At 45.6% G+C, this 25,010-nt stretch overlaps 1 protein-coding gene across 3 annotated transcripts; it reads left to right on the plus strand.

The window, feature by feature from the left end:
- Positions 1-1,826: 1,826 nt before the first annotated feature.
- LOC123793884 (free fatty acid receptor 2-like) lies at positions 1,827-4,692 on the plus strand. Of its 3 annotated transcripts, XM_045799914.2 has the most exons (3): positions 2,386-2,444; positions 2,614-2,702; positions 2,951-4,692. In XM_045799914.2, the coding sequence occupies exon 3, from the start codon at positions 2,958-2,960 to the stop codon at positions 3,945-3,947; it is 990 nt and encodes a 329-aa protein (XP_045655870.2). In that variant the 5' UTR covers positions 2,386-2,444; positions 2,614-2,702; positions 2,951-2,957; the 3' UTR covers positions 3,948-4,692. The 3 variants fall into 3 exon arrangements, with proteins under 3 accessions (XP_045655869.2, XP_045655867.2, XP_045655870.2); XM_045799913.2 differs by lacking the exons at positions 2,386-2,444; positions 2,614-2,702 and adding an exon at positions 1,827-1,942; XM_045799911.2 differs by lacking the exon at positions 2,614-2,702 and having other exon boundaries at positions 1,965-2,444.
- The last annotated feature ends 20,318 nt before the right edge of the window (positions 4,693-25,010 follow it).

Below are 25,010 nucleotides of genomic sequence, written 5' to 3' on the forward strand. Positions count from 1 at the left end.
CAGTAGCACAGAGGTCACTGCTAATCTTAGGATGAGCGGGTCCTATGGAAAAACAGGGATATAACCCAGATTAGAGTGGACAGGGCATAGGAGCGGTGACTGAGGAATAAGGAAGCAGAGAAAGTGATTATACATAATTTTAGATAATGGGCCCAACTTCCTATTCTAAAGCTGGGTTGTAATGATGATGAAAGAAAACAACTTGGAAGAGATTGTGAAAGACCTCGCCTTTGTGAAAGCTCAGCCCTTGAATTCAGCCTGAGAGGTTGCATTTCCTTTTCCTGTGACATAGGTGGGTGTTGTGAGTCATGAGTTCAAAGTTTCCTTTATTATGTTACCCTCATAACTACCCCGATTGTGGAGGAGGGGGTTCACTGGGGCCCCTTTAACATCAGTAACAGGAGAAAGGCACAGGGCAGGGGAAGGACAGGCAGAGATAAAGCAGCAGTCCTAGTCCTCAACACCTGTGTGCCAGAAGTTTCTGCTTGGCCGTTAAATCTAGATCCTCATGAATAGTTACAGAAAATCATAAAAGCAAAATGACACAAATATATTCAGTAACAAGCAACAGAGAATGGTCTTTTCCTTAGTTCCCCCCTGTTTACCTGGGAAGTGCATGTGTGTGCTGGGAGAAAGAGATAAATGCAAAGATCAAACTCCTTGGTTCTAGTGGAGGATAGAGCTGAAGAGAAAGAAAAGCTAAATATTAAGATCCCTGGACCTCGGGGTTCTGGGCTACAAGACTAATGACTGACTGAGGAAATGACTGACTCAGCAAACAACAGGGGGTGAGTATAAGTCCCGGGGAAAGTATTCTGAGAGCAGGGATCAGGCCACAGAAGACCCATTCCCCAGGTCGAGAGGAAAAGGTGTTCTGACTTTGTTTCCTCAGATGTGTGTATTTGGACAGGAATGGAGGAGCTTCTAACCTGGAGCTCCATAGAGGGGGAAAAGTGAGCAAGCAACAAGGGTGGCTCAGAGGTTGGACCCACCCCACAAGGAGAGGGAACACATGGGGGAAAGATGTGGGAGCCTGAGCACAACTCCCCAGTAAAGGGCCGCACAGGCACGCTCCTGAATCCCTGACACTCCCCTAAGTCAGACGGCATGTCGGGGCCCTCAGCATCTGGATATTTTGCCAAGTGTCTGACTCTCTCCCAAACTGCCAGCAGGCTTCCACTTCTGGGCGCCCACTCAGTGCTCAGCACTAGCCCATATGCTTTATACATGCTATCTCATCCATGCCTCACCAAAACCCTGGGAGGTAAGTATTCCTATCCTCACTTGACCGAAAAGGAAGCTAAAATTCAGGAAATTCATCTGCCCCAAGGTCCGAGGGAAGGGACTTGGGTTTGAGCCCACATCTGCATGACTCTAAATCCCATGCTACTTCCACCAGAACAAGACTAAGGCTAAGTGAAACCAGTATCTGTCTCAATCAAGATGGCAAAAGAAACCTGTTGGGGGCAGAGGACAGAAGACCAGACGGGAAAGAAAAAATTGAAAACTAAAAGGAAGGAGGAAACTTCTTTTCCGAAAATGAGAAGAATTATAAAAGACATTGCCTAGAAAAGAGAAAATCAGATCATCAGACTTGAGAAACGGGAAAAATGCCTGGGAATGAAACAATAATTCCAGACCTAGGGACAGAGAAGCTGGGTTTGGAAGTCAGAGTGAGGATCTCCGGGGGGAGAAAGAAGATGCTGGCGGGCGCCCCATCCTTCAGGTTTGAGAGGAGATAGTGTTCAATTACTGACCTTCCTCTCTCTGGTCACATGACTTGTGCTAGTATAAAAGCTTTCTACCAGCAGGTTCCTTACAATTTTTTCCTGTGTGAAATGGGCAGCAGCAGTGGCTAAAGCCCTGTTCCTCTTTTCCAGAAGCTTTCAGACCTCCCTTCAGGACTAATCCCAAGAAGCCATCTCTCTGGACGGAAGACAAGGCAAGGCAGCTGGCTCAGTGCTTGTGCTCTGGGAAGTGATGCTAGGATCTGGAGTGGAGGGGGAGGTGCTGGGGGGCTGCCGGAAGTCTGAGAAACTGGCTGTGAGGCTCATACCTGGAGGCAGGAGCCAGTGGATGTGGGATCGAGGAAAACAGATCGGGACCTCAAGCCCAGAGAGAGGATGGAGGGGCCAGGCTGTGTTTGGGCAGCAAGGGTTACAAGCCAAGTGGAAACTGAGTGACCTCGTTAAGAGTTCTTCTGCTGATAGCCAAAACACTGGGCTCTGGAGCCAGCTGCTGCCTGTGGGCTTTCTTGAATATGCCCTAACATCTTTTAGGGCACAAGCCCCAAAAGATAATACAGGCTCACCCTTCCTCCCCACGGCCCCTCCCCTACACCTCATTAGCTTCCTTTTTTCAGTAATAGTCCCAGAGCCTGGCATTGGTCAGGGGAGAAAAAGGCCGAGGAGAATCTGTGTTCTGCAAAAGGAGAGGAAGACGAGGTAGGGGGAAGGGTTGGGGGGTCAGGCACCTGCTTCCTGGGCGTGTGTTGGGGTCCTGTGGAGAGCCGGCACTGGGTCTTACGGCCTGGGTTTTCCTGGCCTGCGTGTTCCCGAGAGACAGCTCACAGCCCTCCCCTTGTGAGATGAGCCTTGCCTTTTCTCTCCGTAGATCTCTGACTGAGGAAAGAACTTAAGGAAAGGTGGAAGCTGATAACAGTAACTTCCTGTATCTGTGAGGAGAGAAGGAGAAAGCCAAGGGTTGGTTCCCCCCAGAGACACATGATGGCAAACGTAATAACTACTGCTTAATATCCCGCCCCAGGCAAAGTCAATAATTGCTCTGGGCAGTTCTGGCAGGTGGCATGAGCAAGCCGCCACGGCAGCAGAAAGCTTTGGCCTGGGAAGGGGAGAGCACCAGGGAGGATGTCCCCATACTGAACCGGTGTCGGGGGGGTGCAGGCTGGGAGTGGGACCTCCTGACCCTGTCCTTTCTCAACCTCTTCCAGAGCCATCATGACAAACTGGCGCAACTCCCTCATCCTCACGGCCTACATCGCCATCTTCCTCACTGGTCTCCCTGCCAACCTCCTGGCGCTACGGGCCTTCGTGGGACGGGTCCGCCAGCCCCACCCTGCCCCTGTCCACATCCTCCTGCTCAGCCTGACGTTGGCGGACCTCCTGCTGCTGCTGCTGCTGCCCTTCAAGATGATTGAGGCTGCGAACGACTTCCACTGGTACCTGTCCGAGTTAGTCTGTGCCCTCACGGGTTTCGGCTTCTACAGCAGCATCTACTGCAGCACGTGGCTCCTGGCGGGCATCAGCATCGAGCGCTACCTGGGAGTGGCCTTCCCCGTGCAGTACAAGCTGTCCCGCAAGCCTGTGTATGGAGTGATCGCTGCCGTGGTGGCCTGGATCATGTCCTTTGGTCACTGCACTATCGTGATCATCGGTCAGTACTGGAAACCAACCCAGAATACCACGAATAGCAACGAAGTCACCTGCTACGAGAACTTCACCGACACTCAGCTGGACGTGGTGCTCCCTGTGAGGCTAGAGCTGTGCCTCTTCCTGTTCTTCGTCCCCATGGTGATCACCATCTTCTGCTACTGGCGCTTCGTGTGGATCATGCTCACCCAGCCCCATGTGGGGGCTCAGAGGCGGCGTAGAGCTGTAGGGCTGGCTGTCGTGACACTCCTCAATTTCCTGGTGTGCTTCGGGCCTTACAACATTTCCCACCTGGTGGGGTTTTACACGAAGAAGAGCCCCCCATGGAGGGCTGAAGCCGTGGTGCTCAGTTCCCTCAATGCCAGTCTGGACCCCCTGCTTTTCTATTTCTCTTCATCAGCTGTGCGCAGAGCCTTTGGAAAGGGGCTGCAGATTCTGAGACATCAGAGCTCCTCCCTGTTGGGGCGCAGAGGCCGAGAGACAGGAGAGGGGACAAATGCGGACAGAGGTGTGAGTCAAGCAGAGGGAGCTCCGAGCTCTGACTTCACCACGGACTAGTGGTGTCCTGGACCTTTGGAGGCACTCTGGGTGACACAGACATTGAGCAGGCTGGGAGAGGGGGAACATCAGTGTTCCTGTCCCAGGGTCAGAAATCCTCAGACCAATCCACTACCGGGGCTGTAAAAATCTCTCTCAGCGGCTTGGTATCCCTTCCTGACTGAAGTTTTCATCCCGAAGGAGCACAGCTCCAGGACAAGAGAAGAAATGGTTAGGCATAGAAGCACTCTCAGACCAGGGTTTCAGAAGCAATGTAGCTAATACAAATTCAGCCCTTGTGAGATAGCTGATAGCTGGGGGTGATCAGTCTGAAGCAGAGTCCTAAAGCAATCCTGCTACATGCTTGGAAACAACTCCTACACACTGGTCTAGCTATTGATACTAGAAAGGAGACAATGGGAAAGAGATGGAAGAGACTACCAACTGAGGTCAAAGGAGACTCGGGAAGACAATGAGTCAAGAGGACTGAGAGGGAGGACCGGGAACTGTGACTTCTAATCATCTAGGTTTGCACTGTATCGCTTTGACCTGTTGCTTTGTAAGTATGCTCCAGTCATCTCCATGTGTGTATCTTGTCTCCCTGTATTAAACCTGCCTGAAGTCTGGGTCTCGTCTTCTCCTCCGTGGCACCCCCACCTGGGTCAGGACACAGCCTGGCACCCATCAGTCAGAGGTCAACACTGACCAGCACAGGAGTAGACAACCTGGTCTGGCAGATTGAAAATAAAGACAGTATAACTCTAAAGCAAGTGTCCACACTTTCTGTGCTTTTCTGCAAGCTCGGGGAGGGTGGAATGCAATGAAGAAGCTGACTCAGCAGCACAGGGGGAGGGTGATGCCTGTGAAACCACGGAAGTATTTTAAGGTCAGGATATAATGATTGGAGTTAGGGAGGGGGCCGGTGGAATCCTGTTTCCATTGATGAACAGAGACAGGGACTTAGAAAGGGGATGTGGGGTGAATCCTGACTTAAGGTTATCAGGTGTATCTCAGGGGCCTAAAACACATGACCCTCCCACTTAGAAACCTGCAGAGTTTTCCTACTGTCAAAAGTTTCTGTCCCAGGAACTCCTATCCTATCATTTCATCGCCTACTTTGTATCCTGCCTGCCTGCCCAATCCCATTTCTCCGCAATAAGGACCCCTAGCTTCCTAGCTGGATGGCCTTGAGCAAGTCCCGACCTCCAGCCTCTATTCCCGAACCATAATCATGAGGATGATGTATGCCTCCCAGGGTTATTCTGAAGTTCCAGTCAGACTGTACATATATTATTGCTAAAAAATTTTACAGTAACACTTAGCTCTAAGATAGCAACCCAATCAAAACACAGATATACCCCCGGTTAAAGGAAATATAGTAAGTAGAAATTTAAAATGATGGAAATCACATATTAGAGAGCCGACTATATAGGATGGTTTGACAGTAATATGTAAGAAAGAAATCTGGGATTTTCTGCTGACTGTATATCTGGGATGTATTATACCTTTCCAAAAAGCTAATTTGATTTTGGTGCCATTAAGAGAAATAGAGTCTAAACAAATCAAAGATAATCCCACTTCACTGAGGTCTTAATCAGTAGCAAGTTCAGAATCTGAACTGCAGGGGCACCTGGGTGGCGCAGTCGTTAAGCGTCTGCCTTCAGCTCAGGGCGAGATACCGGTGTTCTGGGATCGAGCCCCACATCAGGCGCCTTTGCTAGGAGCCTGCTTCTTCCTCTCCCACTCTCCCTGCTTCTGTTCCCTCTCTCGCTGGCTATCTCTCTCTGTCAAATAAATAAATAAAATCTTTAAAAAAAAAAGAATCTGAACTGCACATTTTTTTAAAAAAGATTTGCTCTGAAAGAGAGTTGGGGGGATGGGGGGAGGGAATGAGTGAGGGGGGGCAAAGGGAGAGAATCAAGCAGACTCCCCGCTAAGCGAGAAGGCTGAGGATCCCACAACCCATGAAAAATCACAATGTGAGCTGAAACCAAGAGTCAGACACTCAACCAACTGAGCCACTCAGGCGCCCCATGAGCAGCACATTTTTAAAAAGACATTAACTCGGGGGTGCCTGGGTGGCTCAGTCATAGAGTATGTGACTCTTGATCCCAGAGTTGTAAGTCTGAGCCCCACACTGGGCGTGGACATAACTTAAAAATAAAATCTTAAAAAAAAAAAGAAAAAGAAAGAAAGACATTAACTCAAGGAATCAATCCAAAGAGAAGAATTAACCAAAATGTTTTGGAGATTTAAAACCATATAATGACAATGATGATTGATGACAGTGACATGTAATAAAAGCCAGGCACTGTTCCAGAGAAGTAGCCTAAGATGATTCAAGGAGATTTCCAAGGTCAACAAGTGAGAGGAAGTATGAATCCAGGTCTGCCTTTCTCCAAAGTGCCTGCTTTTCTCATTGACTCATGAGAAGCAAGTAAGAGAATGCTGGATACATGGCTGAACCGAGGTGAGGTCCATGTCACGGCAGATGCATTCTATGTAGCTCCACGGGGAAGAACAAGGACCATGGGCAGAAGGGGCAGGGAGCTGCCTCTCAAACAGTCAGGGCTGTTTAAATGGAACTAAGCTAACTCAACAAGGTAGTCACTCCCCAGTTCCAGGAATATTGAAGTGGAAGACAGAAAACACCCATCCTGGGACATTGAGGAAACTCACACATGTGATAAGAGCCGACCCAGTTAACTGCTAAATCCCTTCCAGCTCAGAGATTCGTAGGGCTTCAGGGACACAGCTGCTCTTACCAATCACAAAGGTGAAAGAAAATCTCCCGACCTGGTCTGAGATTTTTCAGGGTGAAGCTTTATGCTACTCACTAACAAGTAGTTGATCTGTATCAAGTCACTTGGTATACAGCCCATTTCTTCACTGGGAAATTAATAATTCATTTGTTCAACAAATACGTATTGGTTACCTACTACGAGCCAGGTACTTTTCCAAGGGCTAGGGACACAGAGGACGTAACAGACAAGGTACCTGCCCTCTTGTGGCTTCCATACTACCGGGAAAAAATTGTAAATAAACAAGTAAACAAATAAGGTAATTTCAGAATGTGGCAAGTGGTTTTTGCAACTGGACTAAAATAGGGACATGGGAGAAAGTATAATGAGAGGTTAAGGGAGTTTAGAAGATTCTCCTGAGTCAGTGATGTTCGGCGGGGACCTGAATGACGAGAAGCAGTTGCCATACAAAGGCCCATGGGAAGAGCATTTCAGAAACAAGAACTGATGCAAAGAGAGGGAAGAGGGAGAAAACCTTAGCTTCCCAAAGGCTGAGAGAAGGCCAGTGTGGGGCTAGAGCAGTGGTCTACAAACTTGGGCATCTATGAGAATCATGTGGAGAGTTTGCTGAAGCAGATTACTATCTTCCCTCCCCACAGTTTCAGAATGAGTAGGTCTGGGATGGGACCCAAGAGTTTGTAGTTCCAACAATCCTAAGTGATACTGATGCTGGTGGCCATGACCACACTTTGAGAGCCAATGGGCTGGAATGCAGTGACCTGGGAAGAGAGCCATGGAAGATGAGGTCAAGGAGGTCAGGAGGGACCAGACCACGCAAACCTTTAGGCCATAAATAGAAGTCTGAATTTATTCTAAGAGCTTTGGAAGCCATTCAAAGTTTTTTTTTTTTAAAGATTTTATTTATTTATTCGACAGAGATAGAGACAGCCAGCGAGAGAGGGAACACAAGCAGGGGGAGTGGGAGAGGAAGAAGCAGGCTCATAGCAGAGGAGCCTGATGTGGGGCTCGATCCCATAATGCCGGGATCACGCCCTGAGCCAAAGGCAGACGCTTAACCGCTGTGCCACCCAGGCGCCCCCATTCAAAGGTTTTTAAGCAAGAGAGCTGAATGGTCTGATTTCCATTTTAAGTCAATCACTCCAGTATCTGTGCCCACCACTGAAGGGAGATGGTTGTTAGGATCAAGGAGATAATGCGCATGACAGAGCTAAGAACCATAACATACCACAGCAAGCATGCAGGGTTTGCATTGGACTGTAGCTCCCTAAAAGTGGGGGCTGTTTCTTCTTTCATTAGAATTGGCTGTCCAAGGACCAAATAGCCAAGAGGAGGCCATTGTAAGTTATCATGCATCTATTTGATAAACAGATGTCCCTAGTGTGTGCTAGAAAATGTTTGACGACTAGGTTTTGGGATTGGTTGGAGGGTGGAGTGGGTCACAGCAGTGTGGGGGGTAGTGAAGCCCTGATTTGTAGCACTTGCCAATTTCTGTGGTGTACACACTTCCCCCCCACCCAGGGCCGATTTCTACCAACATCAAGATACTGAACGTGGGTCTGGCAAGTGATGTTAATAATCAGTTCTTGCAAGCCAGCTCAAGCACATCACTGGACGTACCTCCCAGCACATAAGCTCAACTGGCAGACAGATCACATCCTATTTGAGAAAACTTTATCTCTCCCTAGCTACATTGAGTACAAGGCTCTGGCAAAGGACTTTTGACATAATAAACATGGGCTAAATGTGGCTCGTTGGGCCTGATCCAAGAGGATCTGGGTGACTGGTTAGATTGTGTGACTTCTCTGAATCCCCTGTAGGATGACAGATGGGTAAACAGAAATATTAGTGCCCGGTTAATGAATAACACAGACAGCAGCCTAGAGCTGCTACCAGGAAACAGGGGTGGAGGGAGCTGGCTCAGCCTGACTTGGGGGCCTGACAGCAGGAAAGGGGAACCTGGCATGGACTATTTCACTTCCTCTTTCTGGAAAAGATGCTGTTGTGCCCCTTCCTCAGAAATTCTCATCTGACCACATGGCCAGAGCTCTCCTATAGTAGGGTTGTGTGTGGAGATCGTTGGTCCAAGAAGGCAGGGGTGGGTGGGTGGCCTGGGGAGAGTCTGAAGGAAAACATACAGCCAAGATTCCAACCACTCCCTTAGACTTCCCTGCACCTTACCTCCAGGTTTTTGTCAGTTCTCCTTTATTTCAGCTTTCTCTACCTTCTGCGGTTAAATACTTTGGCCCCATTTTTTTTTCATTTTTTTCTCTAGTCACAGGAAATGAGGACATTTCTCATCTACAAATTGCACATTCGACCAGGAAATTGGGCCAAAGATCTCGAAGTCCTCAGTAGTGGCAGTCCAGTAACCTACTTGCAAAGGTTTCAATGTCTGGTAAGGAAGAAGATGGGAGGTCACGGGGCGGGGGAGGGGGCAGGGGGGGCACGGTCGACTGTCCACTAGCAGCTTACCCAAGGAGGGGCTGCCCATAGCTCTAGCAAAATCTCAGGTTCCCTTTCCCCAGACGTTGTCCCCTGCCATCTGGGAGGCCAAACTAGGATCAGCCTCAAGGAGACAGTGTTAGGAAAGTAAATATACTGCTCTCAAATCTAGATGTTTCAAATAAAAAGCCAATACACACATACTGTAGTCCACAGTCTCTGAAGTGTCACAGAAGACATTACATCGTTCTGCCTTTCATGGGTGTAGGCATTCGTTAATCCACAAATATGTACCGAGGCCTACTATGTGTCAGCCCTGTTCCGGGTACTAAAAACACAGCAGTGAGCAAGGACAAGATTCCCTGCTCTCATGCAGCTCACATTCCAGTGGGAGAACGGATGGGAAGACCTATACACAGACACTCTGAGGCAGTGCTAAGAGCTATGAAGACACTAAGAGTCAGGGGTAGAGAATGACCTCAAGAAGGGGAAGCGGTGGCTACTTTTGAATGAGTGGCTTGGAAAGGCCTCTCTTGAAAGTGACATTTGAGTTGCAACCAGAATGCCAAGAAGGAATCATGCATGCCAAGAAGGGGAGGGAGTGGTTCAAGCAAAGCATTCAAAGCAGTGCAAGGCTTGAATAAGCTGAACTTGCACAAAGAACACGAAGGCCAGGGTGACTGGGGCTTAGTGATGGCTAGAAGAGCGAGCAAGGGTCAGATCACAGGGGTTCTCCAAGGTTTATGATAAGAAGCACAGCAGAGGGGCGCCTGGGTGCCTCAGTCATTAAGCATCTGCCTTCAGCTCAGGTCATGATCTCAGAGTCCTGGGATCGAGCCCCGCGTTTCTCCCTCTCCCTCTGCTTGTGCACTTTCTCTCTTTCTGTCAAATAAATAAATAAAATCTTTAAAAAGAAGAAGAATCACAGCAGATGCCTTCTCCCTATTTAACAAGAAAAGCGAAGGCCCAGAAATGTAAAGTGTCATGTGCCAACACTCATCGAGATGGTTTTCTGACCCCAGCTCTGGGACCCCTGACTCCCTCTCCAAATGAGATGCACACACTCTTTTTCATTCTCTCAATCCATGACCTCACTGCGGAAGAGAACGGTGGGTAGAAAACACGATTCGTGCCATGGGCAGTTTTAGGTATAGAAAGTTGCAGAGGGAGGGAGAGACTGACTGGCGAGGTTCTGAGGAAAGAAAGGAACCAGAAGTGGAGCAGACGCCTGAGTGTGAGAGCAGAGACCAGCATGGAAAGCTGGCTTCTGGGACGGAGCCGTGGCCAAGGAGAGGTGGGAGGCCAGGCTCCGAGGAAGATGTGGAGGTAACCAAGAGACATCCCACACTGTCCCCATGTCCACTGGCCTGGAGCAGAAATGGCAGAGTGAGGACAGAATTGTGACACTTCGGGGGATCCTAGGAAGACCCCAGTCCAATGATTCTTAACTCAGGCTGCACTCCAGAGGCACCTAAGGAGCTTTGAAAAATGCCGGCGTGTTTAGGTATTTTATTTTGTTAAAGCTCGCCAGGTGCTTGGGAAGCTTCTGAGCGAATCACTGTATCTAGTCCTGACCCTCTGCTGGACCAGCCAGAGGGGTTTCCAGGAAGGCCGCAGGACACGGTGATGGGCTCTGAATTCAGGCTTACACTGTGCATCTCAACTTCTCTGGGCTTTAGTTTTCTAACTGGAAGAAAGCGGGGTGGGGCTCATAAGTCATCACACTACTGTGAGGACTGAACGAGTTCAATGTTGTACATACAGAACAGTTTGAACAGCGTCTGGCAGATGTTCACACACGTTTATACAAGGCAATCTTTTTAAAAGGTAAGGCCCTGCCTCTGCAGAGAAGCATGCTTCTGCCTCCAAATGCTTCTCCGGGCTCTCAGAATAAATCGCACACCCTCCCTAAGGCCAGCAAGGCCCTGTAGGATCTGATACTCATCCATCTGCCCAAGTTCTTCTCCCTCGCCCATAACCCCTCTCTCCCACTTCATCTTGCTGGCCTCAGATCCTTTGCAGAGCTGTTCCCTTTTCCTGGGGTCCCCTTCCCCCAATTCTCACAGTGGCGGGGTTCTCATCTGTCAGGCTGCCTGTGACTTATATTTCATTTGCTCACCAGACTTTTTCCTCAACCCACTCCAAAAGTGCCTCCCTCTGAAAACCTTACTCACGTTATCCTGAGTTACTGACTTTAGTGCATTTACCACCATCTGAGATCATCTATTTTTGTCTTACTTGTTATTTTCATGAAAGATACACATACACATACTTTAATGAGTCAAATGGTTTGCTATGAAAAACAGCATCCCTCACCCGCTCGCCCCACCCAGGACATTTACCCCTTCCTGGAGGCAATGGCTTTCACCTCTTTTCAACTAATGACGTATCCTTCATGTCTCTAAGAAAAACTTGCTTACTTTACTCTACTTCATTTTTTCATATCAGGTTTTATCTGTTAACTTCCCCTGATGGCAGATGAGGATTTAGCTCTCCCCAAATACATGAACACACATGTACCTTCCCACTCAGTATCCCAATTACATCATAACGTGTTAGAACAGGGCACCTGGGTGGCTCAGTCAGTTAAGGGATAGCAATCCCAGCTCCTGATTTCGGCTCAGGTCATGATCTCGGGGTCATGAGACTGAGCCTTGGTCAGGCTCCAGGCAAAGTCTGCTTGTTCCTTTCCCTCTGCTCTTCCTCCCCGTGCTCGCTCGCTCTCAAACAAACAAATAAATAAGTTCTTTAAAAATAAACAACAACAGGGCGCCTGGGTGGCTCAGTCAGTTAAGCGTCTGCCTTCAGCTCAGGTCACGATCCCGGGGTCCTGGGATCAAGTCCTGCATCGGGCTCCCAGCTCTGCAGGGAGCCTGCTTCTCCCTCTGCCTCTCTCTCTCATAAATAAATAAATAAAATCTTAAAAAATAAAATAAACAACAAAATAAGTGTGTTAGAACAATATTCAATGCTTACATTATTGTGACTATGTAAATAGTGGAGCTCTGTAGTATACTAGGATTACTCTTCTATCTCACACAACTTTTTCCCATCCCCTAGAATAATTGCCTTATTTTTCATTTGCTTACTTTTCTACATATATGTCACTAATTCCACCCAAATTCTTTGCCAATAACTTCAGAGGTATTAGCAAGATATGGATTTCATTTTCCTGAAGAAATCTCTCCCAGAACTTTCTGACCTGATCCCATGTGGACCGGTGGCAGTTTATGCCAGGCCTACAGCTGGCCCCTGGATGCTCTTGAGAGGCTTTTTGCTTCTCCACTCTTCTCTCTCTTCCTTGGTTCATGCCCTCCAACAGCTTCTTTAGTAAGTAAGTGTTTTAGGGCTCTGCATGTCAGAAATTATTCTGCCTTCATGCTCGATTGGTAAGGACTACGTGTGGAATTCTCGATTGGAAATATTTTTGTTCAGAATTTTCAAATCATCACGATACTGCTTCTAGCTTCTGGTCCTGTGGAAAATTCCCAAAATACTTTTGATTCCTTGTCTGTGGCCTTTTTCTCATTGGAAACCTGTAGGGGCCTTATGTTTCTCGCAAGTATTTTAATATTTCATCCTTTTGTGCTAGGCACTCAATGGGTTCTTTCCATCTGCAAAATAATATCCTTCAGTTCGGGGATCTTCTCTTAAAACATGTTGTGGTTATTTCCTGGCTTTCATTTTCTCCCCTCTCTCTTTCTGGAAGACCCATTATTTGGGGCATATTGGACCTCCTAGGCTGGCCTGCTAATTTTCCCTTCTCTCTTAATTTCCAGCTCTCCACTTTTTTAGAGAGAGAGTGTGTGAGGGGGGTGCAGAGGGAGAGAGAGACGCTCTCTCAAGCAGACTCCCTGCTGAGCGTGGAGCCCACTATAAAACTTGATCTCATGACTCTGAGATCATGACCTGAGCCAAAATGAAGAGTTGGACACCTAACCAACTGAGCTACCCGGGCACCCTGATCTCTCTACTTTTTTGCTCCACTTTCAGTGAGATTTCTTCAGGTCTATCTTCCAGCCCTCCTATGTAATTTTTCCTTTTTGCTATCCCTTTTCATTTCCAAGCATTCTCTTTTATTCTTGATCTTGTTTCATGGTTGTAATATCTACTCTGATCTTCATGAGAAATTTTCATCTCCCTGCTCCAAGCTACTTTTTTGGCATGGGTCTCTATTCCTTTATGTTAGAAGTTGTCATCAGATATATGGTAATTCTTGTTTGTCTGTTCATCTTAAAGGGAAGGAAGGGAACTAATTTTTTTGAAGTATATAAAAAGCATAATATGACATGATTCCATGGTTTGCTTTAAAAGCAGAGAAGAAAAAAAAAGAAAGAAAAAGAAAAAAAATGGAAGAAACCACTATGGTAAAATTGAAATGACTGTTGAATCTGGGTGATGTATAAATTAGGTTCTATTGTACTATTCCCTCTACTTTTGATCATGTTTGAATATATTCAAAGTAACAATGTGGTTTTTGATGGGATTCAGTTCCTTGAAGGCTATTAAACTGAGGGCCTCAGTTCCTCACCGCAGGCCTCCCTCAGTTCCTTACTACATGGGCCTCTCCACAGAGCTGGCTTCCACCATAGCTAATAAGCCAGAAAGCAAGAGTAGACACACAGAAATCAATCTTCTTATACACCTAATCGTCAATGTAATCTTCCACCACTTTTGCTCAGCCCATTCTGAAAGGGAGAGACAATTACACAGGAGTGTGACTACTAGAAGGTGAGATCACTGGGGCCATCTTGGAGGCTGCCTTCCATAGACTAAATAATGAATGAAAGCTATGAGCACATGAATTAGGCTTCACCATAGGGTGATTCTGCTGGGTCATCTAGTTGGGGAACCTCCAACATCAACACTTAGGGTTTTTCTTCTTGGGCTGATCAAACTTCCCAGAAAAACAAACAAACAAACTAACAGATGAGTCTTCTAATCTCCTGCCTGGAGGGTGAAAGTTGGACTACCAGTCAGTTAGGAGCCAAATGGAGAAGAGGGCTGGGGGCTGTCAACATCTAGCATTCCTTTATTTATTTTTTTAAATAATGATGTTTTTTTTATTATATTATGTTAGTCACCATACAGTACATCCCTAGTTTTTGATGTAAAGTTCCATGATTCATTACTTGCGTATAACACCCAGTGCACCATGCAACACGTGCCCTCCTTAATACCCATCACCAGCCTATCCTATTTCTCCCGTCCCCCAAGCCCTCAGTTTGTTTCCCAGCATTCCTTTAATCTCCTTTTTACATGCTGTTCCCTCTTCCAAGTATGTCTGGCATCCCATGTTCCAAAGACCCTCTGTGTTATCCTCTTTTCCTGGGTGAGGGGAACTGAAGAAGAGATCTGGGGATTTTTTAAAAATAAATTTTCAACCAATCTTCCTTATGTTAGTTTGCCTTCACCTAGTTTCAAAGGTACCTGTTGTCACCCATTCATGAACTTTATGTGGACTATGCGGTAAAAATTCGGTTGAGACCTGGCTTTTCCCACAACTGGCTTAGGATTCCACTTCTATGGGTCTACTAAGTTGGTTTCCACCTATCACTCATTTATCTGCTTTTCAGCTCCAAAATTTTGTTGGCATTGCATCTTGTATTGTTCTCCCTGTCCTTGTGGCTTTAGGACCTTTCTAAAAGATCTCTTTACTGTCATTAGTGTGATTTCAAGAGGGAGCCAAAGGACATGTATGTGTTCAATCCACCATCATTAGCCTCAAGTATTTCTTCTTTATTATTATTTGTTTATCTACTTGTTTGTTGTCTGTCTCCCCTCTTGAATGTAAGTTCCGGGATACCTTGTCTATTTCCTTCATCTCTGCATCCCCAGAACGATTGCTAACACAGGTAGGTGTTCAACAAATGACTGAACCAATGTGCCAAAGAGGGAATCCTGCTACTCTCTATCAAAAAGTTGGTAGCGGACCCATGGCTCCTGCCTTTCCATCCAGCGCCCTCCCTGCCGCAGCATGTGTGGGATGTAAGTAATTTTGCTAACTAATGATACCTAACAGGTTATAAAGTGCTTTACATGTTACAAAGTGGTTTCAGAATGTTATCTCACTCGATCCTGACAATAGCCCAAGGGCCAGATAGAAAACGGATTATTACTGGCCCTAATATAGTTATGATTCTTGCCAAGAACCACCTTATGCCAAAGAAATCACCAACCTTGCTCCTGACCTTTCACCTCATGCCTGTTGCCATTTGTTTGGCCTCTCCCATGACTACCTCTGCAAATGGAACTTTCAAGGCCTGTCATCTCTGAAGGAAATGGTCCTCAAGGACCAGAACCAGCTCTCTCATAAAGAAGGAAACAGGTACACACATGGGTAAATAATCCAAGGGCCTTTGGGCAAAAAGGATGTCTGAGTTTGGTGACATGGTTGGAGCAGAAAAAAAAGAAGAGTGCGACTCTCCATTTTAGTAGAGCTTAGAGAAGAGGTTGGTCCTGGGAGGGTGCTTAGATCCTGAAAGGTGAGGGAATAAGTCCCAGAATTAATGAGAAGTGTATGTATGGGGTGGGGAGAGGTGGGGATGGAAATAACCATCTATCATAACCAGCAGACTCCCTTAAAAAAAATAATGAAAAACCATAATATAATTGTAAATCCATTCAAAAACACTCGAGACAGCAGGTCCTGTAAAATACTGACATCAAGATCTTGGGATCTAAGACTAGCTTGGACTCTGGAGAATCTGAACTCTGCCTGAGGACCTCCAGGAAAAAGTGAAAGCAGAGTATAGGGCCCCTTGAGGGAAACAAGATGCAATCTCAGAAGTCACACTAAGTCCCAAGGGCACAGGTCACAGATGTAAAAGCTTATAAAGAACCCCACACCTTCCCTGTTGCCCTCTCTTGGAATCTGTCTGCCACCTCCTGGGTAAATAAGGTTATTACCTACCTCCAGAGCCTGGGAGGTCCAGGCACCACAGAGGGTGTGGCCCCTGTTACTCACATGTACCAGGAATCTCTCAGAAGCAGAAACTTAGGGATGAGGAATTGGAAGCCTGTAACAAATCAAGTCTTGGAGTGAAAAGAGGTTCAAGATGTCTTATTGAGCCACAAGAGCAGCTGCAGAAGGGTTAAAGGTTAAAGGTTAAAGGTTAAAATAAATACACAGGTATACCTCAGAGATGTTTTGGCCTTGGTTCTAGACCACCGCAATAAAGGAAGTCAAATGAATTTTTTGGCTTTCCGGCGCATATAAAAAGAATACTGTAGCTTATTAAGTGTGCAATAGCATTGTGTCTTAAAAAAAAAAAAGCAGCAATGTACATATCTTCATTTTAAAATACTGCATTGTTAACAAATGCTAACCATCATCTGAGCTTCCGGTGAGTCATAATCACTGATCATGGATCACCATAACAAATATAATTATAAGGAAAATTTAGAAATATTGCAAGAATGACCAAAATGTGACACGGGGACATGAAGTGAGCAAATGCTGTTGGAAAAATGGTGCCGATAGATCTGCCTGACACAGGGTTGTCATAAACCTTCGATTTGTAAAAATAAATGCAGTTATCTCCATGGTGCAATAAAAAAAAAAAGCTCAGGGGCGCCTGGGTGGCACAGCAGTTAAGCGCCTGCCTTCGGCTCAGGGCGTGATCCCGGCGTTCTGGGATCGAGCCCCACATCAGGCTCCTCCGCTATGAGCCTGCTTCTTCCTCTCCCACTCCCCCTGCTTGTGTTCCCTCTCTCGCTGGCTGTCTCTCTCTCTGTCAAATAAATAAATAAAATCTTTAAAAAAAAAAAAAAAGCTCAGATGAAGTATATGCCTGTATAGAGTAATAGCAGCATGTTCAGAGACCTTCATCCACGTGGACAGTGTTAATCCTTCTGCACACACCATTCGGCTACTCCTAACCAAAGCACAAAGCCGGTACTGCCTGACTTTTCCGATTACAGAAAGAGAAATTCAGACTTAAGAGTGAACATTAATTCACTTGCTCAATATCTCACAGCAACTAAGTGGCGGGGGTAGGACCAGCACCTGGGCCTGTGTGACTCAGGAATCTGAACTCTCAGCCATTATCTTTTTTTTTAATATTTTTTATTATATTATGTTAATCACCATACAGTACATCCCTGGTTTTTGATGTAAAGTTCGATGATTCATTAGTTGAGTATAACACCCAGTGCACCATGCAATACATGCCCTCCCCACCACCCATCACCAGCCTATCCCATTTCCCCACCTCCCCTCCCCTCTGAAGCCCTCAGTTTGTTTCTCAGAGTCCATAGTCTCTCATGCTTCATTCCCCCTTCTGACTACCCTCCCCTTTCTTTATCCCTTTCTTCTCCTACCGATCTTCCTAGTTCTTATGTTCCATAGATGAGAGAAACCATATGATAATTGTCTTTCTCTGCTTGACTTATTTCACTTAGCATTATCTCCTCCAGTGCCGTCCATGTTGCAGCAAATGTTGAGAAATCATTCTTTTTGATAGCTGAGTAATAGTCCATTGTATATATGGACCACAACTTCTTAATCCAGTCATCTGTTGAAGGGCATCTCGGCTCCTTCCATGATTTAACTATTGTGGACAATGCTGCTATGAACATTGGGGTGCATATGGCCCTTCTCTTCACTACGTCTGTATCTTTGGGGTAAATACCCAGTAGTGCAATGGCTGGATCATAGGGTAGCTCAATTTTTAACTTTTTAAGGGACCTCCACACTGTCTTCCAGAGTGGCTGTACCAACTTGCATTCCCATCAACAATGTAGGAGGGATCCCCTTTCTCCACATCCTCTCCAACAATTGTTGTTTCTTGCCTTGTCAATTTTTGCAGTTCTAACTGCCATTATCTTATACTGTCTCCTCAAGCAGAGCGTGACCATGCACGCACACGTGCGTGTGTATGTAGAATTCTGAAAGGCTCTGCAACAGTCAACAGTGGTTACTTAAAGACTTAGGGGAAGGGGAAATAGGTCAACTTGCATCCGCTACTTAACATAATTCTGTACTGTTTATATTTTTTCAGTGGACAGGCATTATTTTGCGATAAAAATACAAAGACTTATTTTAAGTAATAATTCTGCTCTCCATATACACACAGAGAAGAAAATTCAAATTAGTCTAGCATTTAGGCCCTGTTTAATGAGCACTTACTATGTCCTACACTGAGTGCTAAGGACCTCATATTCAAGACTTCACTGAACCCTAACAACTGTCTGGAAGGAGGGTATTATCATTCACCCCCTTTACAGAAAAGGAACCTGAGGTTCAGGTGTGTGAATTGACTTCATCAAGGTCACATAACAATGCAGGGACTCAACTCAGGTCTGACTGGTTTCAGAGCCCATGCTTTTACCTACTAAGTATGCTAGTCGTGCAGGAATGATCACGATGAAAATAATAACAGTTTAAGTGCTTACCATGGGCCAGACCCATGCTCTTCATGCATAATGTCATCAAACCTCCATGGTGGGGTGCCTGGGTGGCGCAGTCGGTTAGGCGGCTGACTCTTGGTTCGGCTTGGGTCATGATCTCAGAGTCATAAGATCAAGCCCCAAGTAGGGCTCCATGCTTAGGTCAGAGTCTGCTTACGATTCTCTCTCCCTCTGCTCCTCCCCACCGCCTCTCTCTCTCTCTCTCTCTCTCTCTCTCTCTCTCAAATTAATAAACATTTAAGAAAATCTCCATGGCAATCCCAATTTTATAGATGAGGAAACTAAGTCTCAACAGAGAGGAAGCCACTTATTTGCCCATGGTCACCCAGCAGAATTGGGAGTGGAATCCAAATCACTGTACATGTATCGACCAAGAAAAGAGACAGAGCTAAAATAAAACAAAAGCACTTAGGGTTCCCTGGGTGGCTCAGTCAGTTAAGCATCCAACTCTTGATTTCCACTCAGGCCATGATCTCAGGGTTATGAGATGGAGCCCCACATCAGGCTCCACGCTCAGCGGGGAGTCTGCTTGGGATTCTCTCTCTCCCTCTGCCTCTCCCCCACCTTGTGCGCACTCTCTCTCTCTGAAACAAACAAACAAAAAACCAAAAAACAACAAAAAAGCACCTATTTGCAATTCAAGGAGCACAGATTTGGGTAGCAACCAAAACTGTGTCCCTCCCCAGGGAACAAAAGTCAAGGGTTTTTAAAGACAAAAGGGAATGCTTATATATATTGTTTACAAAGAATTTTGATTGGTGTTGGTAACAAAAAACTAATCTTAACTGAATATAATTGGCTGCTAAGGCTATCATTAAGCAAATCCTCTTACTGTTGCAGGTGTTCAGGCTGAGTCCTTGCAATATTTGCAGTTTGGCCCAATTCAAAAGTTCATGGGTTTCACCCGTGGGAGTGCATAAGGCCCATCCATTTAATGGCTTCCCAGCTTCATCTTAAAACCCCTTGACATAATGACCCCATGTCATTTCACCTTTCACACATGACACTGGCACCCACCCAGTTGCTCAGGCCGAAAACTCAGAAGTTACCCTTGACTCCTTCCTCTCCTTCGTTTCCCTCCCCATGTCTAATCCACTAGCTCCAGTTGGTTCTAGCTGCCAAGGTACATGCTCACTTCTCACAATCCATCTACTTCAGCCCCAGTGGAAGCCTCAGCCAACTCCCATCTGGGCCACTGTGAAGGTCCCCCTCCCCCCCGCCCCGATCTCCATGCTTCCATTCCTTCCTCTTGGCCCCTATCCCATTTACTCTCTACACTGCAGTCAAGATGGTCTTTTTCAAATCTCTTGCTAAATATCCTCTCAGGCAGCCTTTCTCAGGGTCTTAGGAGAGAATTAAGCCCTCCAGAGAATGGTATGACTGACTGTTTTCTCAATTTTCCTAAGAATGATACTAGCTAATAGCATTTTCTCTCTAATACAATAGATGACCTACTTCATTGCATGTAATGGATGCCTCAGAGTGTCAGGGCTTAATTCTCTGCAATACTGGGTGGAGAAAGCTACAAAAGTTTCCTGTCATGTTTCAAATACCAACAGCTAAAGCCTACTGGGCCCTGGTGACCTACAGGACACCACATTCCCACTTCTGCAGGCTCATTTCCTGCTACTTTTTTCCTGAGAACAAGAGCTGTTTTCCATTTCTCAATTATAGAAGCCTTATTCCTGCTTCAGAGCTTTTGGAGAGTCTGTTCCCTGGGCCTGGGGTTCCTGTGCCCCAGGCCTTCCACAGCCAGCTCCTTCTGTTAGTCAGACCTCAGCTCAACTATTATCAGCTCAGAGAGGCCCTCCCTGACACCTTAAAAAGACACTGCCAATCCCAGCTATTCCACTGCCCTTGTTTTCTTTCTTTCACAGCACTTATTTATCATGATCTCAAAGTGCCTTCTTTCTGTATTCACTTACCTATTGTGTGTCTCCCCAGTTAGAGTTGAGCACCACAGAGCAGTTCTATTTTTCTCATCCTCGATAACCACCGGAAAGCTTTTTCACAGGGAAGCAATCTGCAAAAAAAAATGTGCTCAGAGAATTTATCAGACATTCATTACGTGCCAGTCACTGGGCTAGGAGCTTTACAATGTGTCCTATCAACCAAGCACTGTCCAGTGAAAATATAATGTAAGTTATTTTTAATTTTCTAATAGCCACACTAAGAAAAGAAACAGATGGAATTAACATTAACATATTTTATTTAATTTAACATGTTCGTGGTATTATCATCTCAACTGGTAACAGACTTTAAAAGAGACAAAACACACAAAACCATGAGAGACTGTGGACTCTGGGAAACAAATTGAGGGCTTCAGAGGGCTTCACTGGGATAGGCCGGTGATGGGTATTAAGGAGGGCACATATTGCATGGTGCACTGGGTGTTATACGCAAATAATGAATCATGGAACATTGCATCAAAAACTGGGAATGTACTGTATGGTGACTAATATAACAAAATAAAAATTTTTTTTTAAATACTAAAAAAATAAATAAAAAATAATAAAAGAAAACATTTTTGGTACTCCTCCATCTCTCTTCTCTGCCTTCTGGGTCTGAGGAGCTCTGCGCTGCCTCAAAGTTTGGGGACTCGCAGGCTCCCACGTCAGGACTGAACCCCGGTGTCCCCCCCAAACTGCGCCTCAGCTTTCCCGCCTTTTTTGTACCTCTCGTTGTTCACGCACACTTCAGGGCCTGTGTCCTGAGAAAGAGGGTAGGCAGTTCTCAAGTGAGGCCTGAAGATGCCTTCCTGCGCAGACGCTAAACCAAAACTGGCGTGATACGGGGTTGGCAGCGAGCTCCCCGGCCAGCAGTCCTTTTAACCAGAAACGGGTCGCGTCGGAAAGCACCCCACACGGACGCCAGAGTCAGGGAGCATGCGCAGGTTAGCTCCAACCGGAAGTGCATGGGAAAGAAGGGAAGCACCTGGGGCGAGGCCTGGGGGCTGTGGTGTCCCTCCTGAGAAGAAGCAGGGCACCTGCCCAGATGAGAAGGCTCGAGGCCCAGGCCAGCAAGCAGGGCGAGCGGAGGAGGAGGTAGTGTTGGTGTCCAAAGGCGAGTTGAAACCGGAAAATAACTTCTTCACGGGTAGTGGAGAACTGTAAGTTTGGACCTCAAGGGGAGGTTTATTCCTGAGCAGGGTCTTTGCGGGGAGGAGGCTGGACCTCAGGGATTCTCTGAGGTCAGGAGAGACTGTGGGAAGGGGGAAGGGGGCTTCTTTGAAGTATATCGAGAAATGAAGCAATGCCAAAGCAAAGTTTGTTACAAACATTGTGCCGTGTTTCAAAGGCTTACGTGGAACGAATTCTACAAAAGTATATCTAGGGCAATATGACTGTGAAGACGATTTTAGTTATAAGAATTACCAAGGTGGCCTGGTAATGGGACATAGTTTTTAAGTAGTACAATGAATGAGACCCCGCTCTCTCAATCTGGTCAGTCAGCCTCTCTAAATAATTTCATTTGGAGATAATATGAGGAGTCAAAAGTTAGTCTTCCTGTCACTTGCTTCCATAGGGGCAGGACCCCGGATGTTCTGTTAGGAGTTCCTGAGGAGGACTGTCCTGAGAATAAGCTGTAAGGGGGATCTGTGGATAGTTGGAGGCCCTGAAGGATCTTCTCATCAGGTCGCCTATGCTGGAGGGACATTGATCCCCGATGCTACATTAGGAATGAGTGATGAGGAGGGCTGTGTGTGGAGAGTGAGATGTGTCATGTGGGGGAGGGTCTCTGAGACTGTCACAGTGACCCTGTGACCACACATCCTATCAGGAATTCAGGGCATCAGGGGGGGAGAGACACTCTGGGATTTTAAGGATTCCTTGCCTACTGGAGAGAGAATGAGAGATTCATATGAAGGGAGGTTCTTGCTGTGGGAGATGTTTGAGCCGTATTGTAGGGCCAGGATTGTGTGGTACCTTGGAGAGGGGACTCTCAGCAGGAACAGGTGAAGGGAATTTACTGTTTGGCAGTCTCTGACAGAGGCTTGATTGCGCATGCGCAGATGCAGGCTTACGCTAGGACAAGAGAGCCAGTCCTTCATTCAATTCACAAGTGTTTTTGAGTACCTACTCTGTGCCAGGCACCACGTGCTAGGCATACAGTGGGAAAGAAAAGAGTTCCCGTGGGCCTGATCATGGGCCTGGATCATCTTCTAGACCAGCTCTATCTGCTAGAAATGTAATGTATGCCACATCAGTAATCTAAAATTTTCCAAAGGCCAAATTTTGAAAAAGTAAGAAGAAACAGGTGAAATTTATTTGAATTTTAATATATTTTATTGAGCCTAATTTTTCCAAAATATTTTCAGTATGTAATACAAAAAAAATATTAGTGATTTACTTATATTCTTTTTTTTTATTGTGATATCTAAAATTCAGTGTATGCGTTCTATACTCTCCCATATCTCAGTTATGGTTAGTCACATCTCAGGTGCTCAGTAGCCACATGTGGCTTGTTGCTACTGCACTGGGCAGTGCAATTTTAGAGTAATATAAAGATAACAAATTGTAGAAGATGTTTTTAGTAATGATAAATGTGCCGAGGAGGTAGCACGAGAGTGCTGTGTCAGCCACAGAATCTCTTCATGGATGAAATGGCTTTGGGCAGGTTGAAATTAAGGTGTCTTTATTGTCGTTGCTTTAAAATATTTGATTATGAGATATTTCATACATACACAAAAATATGATAAACCATGCTGACAAAGCCTGCTGTACACATAGCTTTATCCACCTTAACATTTTGCATAACCTATTTGCTTCAGATAGTTTTAAGAATTAAAACATTACAGGGGCGTCTGGCTGGCCCAGTGGATAGGGCATGTGACTCTTGATCTTGGGGTTGTGAGTTTGAGCCCTGAGTTGGGTATAGAGATTACTTAAAAAATAAAATAAAATATTTTTTCCGAAGATTTATTTATTTATTTGAGAGAGAGAGTACCCATGAAGCAGAGGGGTAGAGGGAGAGAGAGAATCCCAAGGAGACTCTCCCTGCTGATCATGGAGCCAGACACTGGGCTCCATCCCATGACCCTAAGATCACGACCTGAGCCAAAATCAAGAGTCAAATGCCCAACCAACTGAGCTACCCAGGTGCCCCAACTCTATCTCATCTTTACTGCTGAATACCTACCATTCCACTGGATGGATATACTGTATTTTAGTTTTCCATTCTCTTATTGATGGACATTTAGGTGGTTTCCAAGCTCCTACAAGCATTGCTACTGTGAAAATCATTATACCTACTTCTTTGTGTACACATGCAAGAGTTTCTAGCATAACCCTAGGAGGATAGTGAGTACACATATCCTCAACTTTGTACCTCAGTCTTAGTTTTATCATTCAGGACTCTGATGAGAAACTTCAGTGACAACAAGGTAAACCAACCATGCTTTGTGCCTTTGAGTTTTACTTTCCTTTGTGTAAAATGGACATTATAATGGTACTTACTTCATAAAGTTGTAAGAATTAAATAAGAACATGGAGGTAAAGTACTTAACAGTAGCTTACACATGGTGGGCCCTCGATACCTGGGAGCTTTTTATGTCTTATGGAGACAGGAAATTAAAATGGTTAAAGGTCTGCAGCTTTGGAGTCTAACAACCTGGTTATAAAACTTGGTTCTGCTTTGTTCTCCGGGGCTGCCCTTGGGAAAGGCATTTCACTTTTCTGAGCTTCTGTATCTTCATCTGTTGGAAGAAAGCAAATGAATGCAGACGTGAATATCAGTTCTCCAAGTATGAATCTATCTGGGTCCCGACCCGACTGAAGATGTATAGCATAATAAGAACAGCTGCCATTCATTAATATGAATAAAGTTGGGCTTATATTTATTGAGTGTTTCTTAACTCCTATGAAGTACCGGTATTATTCCCACCTTACAAATGAAGAAACTGAGGCCTTGCCAGCATGGCCACACGGAGGTCACATAACTAATAAAGTGGTAGGAACGGAATTTGAACCAGGTCTGACTGATTTAAAAACAAAAAACAAGCAAAAAACAAAAACAAACAACAACAAACAACAAACAAAAACAACAACAAAAAATTAAAAACAAAACAAAACAAAAAATAAAACCTTGTGATCTAACCACTAGACAATACTGCCTTAAAGCTTTCAGCAGCTGCCCATCATTCACAGCAGTGGTTTCCAAATCTTTTTTTAAGGAATGGAAGCATTTTGTCCAGCAAAATCTCATATGGAACCCCAGTAAATAAAGCAAACAAAGTTAGATCTAGTGCAGTTAAAGTGGGGGTAATATTCTCGGCATGGGTAGGTTTAATCCTGACTCTGCCAGGTACTGCTGTGTGAGCCTAAACAAATTACTTTATCTCTCTGAGATTCAGTTTCTTCATTTGTAAGATGGGGAAATGATGCCAACCTACCAGCGTTGTTATGTGGACCAACTGAGATAATATATGCAAAGCACTTGGCATACAGCCTGGCTCGTGATAACAGCCAAA

The sequence above is a fragment of the Ursus americanus genome, chromosome 21, assembly GCF_024610735.1.
Source record: "Ursus americanus isolate L20-20 chromosome 21, mUrsAme1.1.p, whole genome shotgun sequence".
In the NCBI taxonomy this organism is placed as follows: domain Eukaryota; kingdom Metazoa; phylum Chordata; class Mammalia; order Carnivora; family Ursidae; genus Ursus; species Ursus americanus.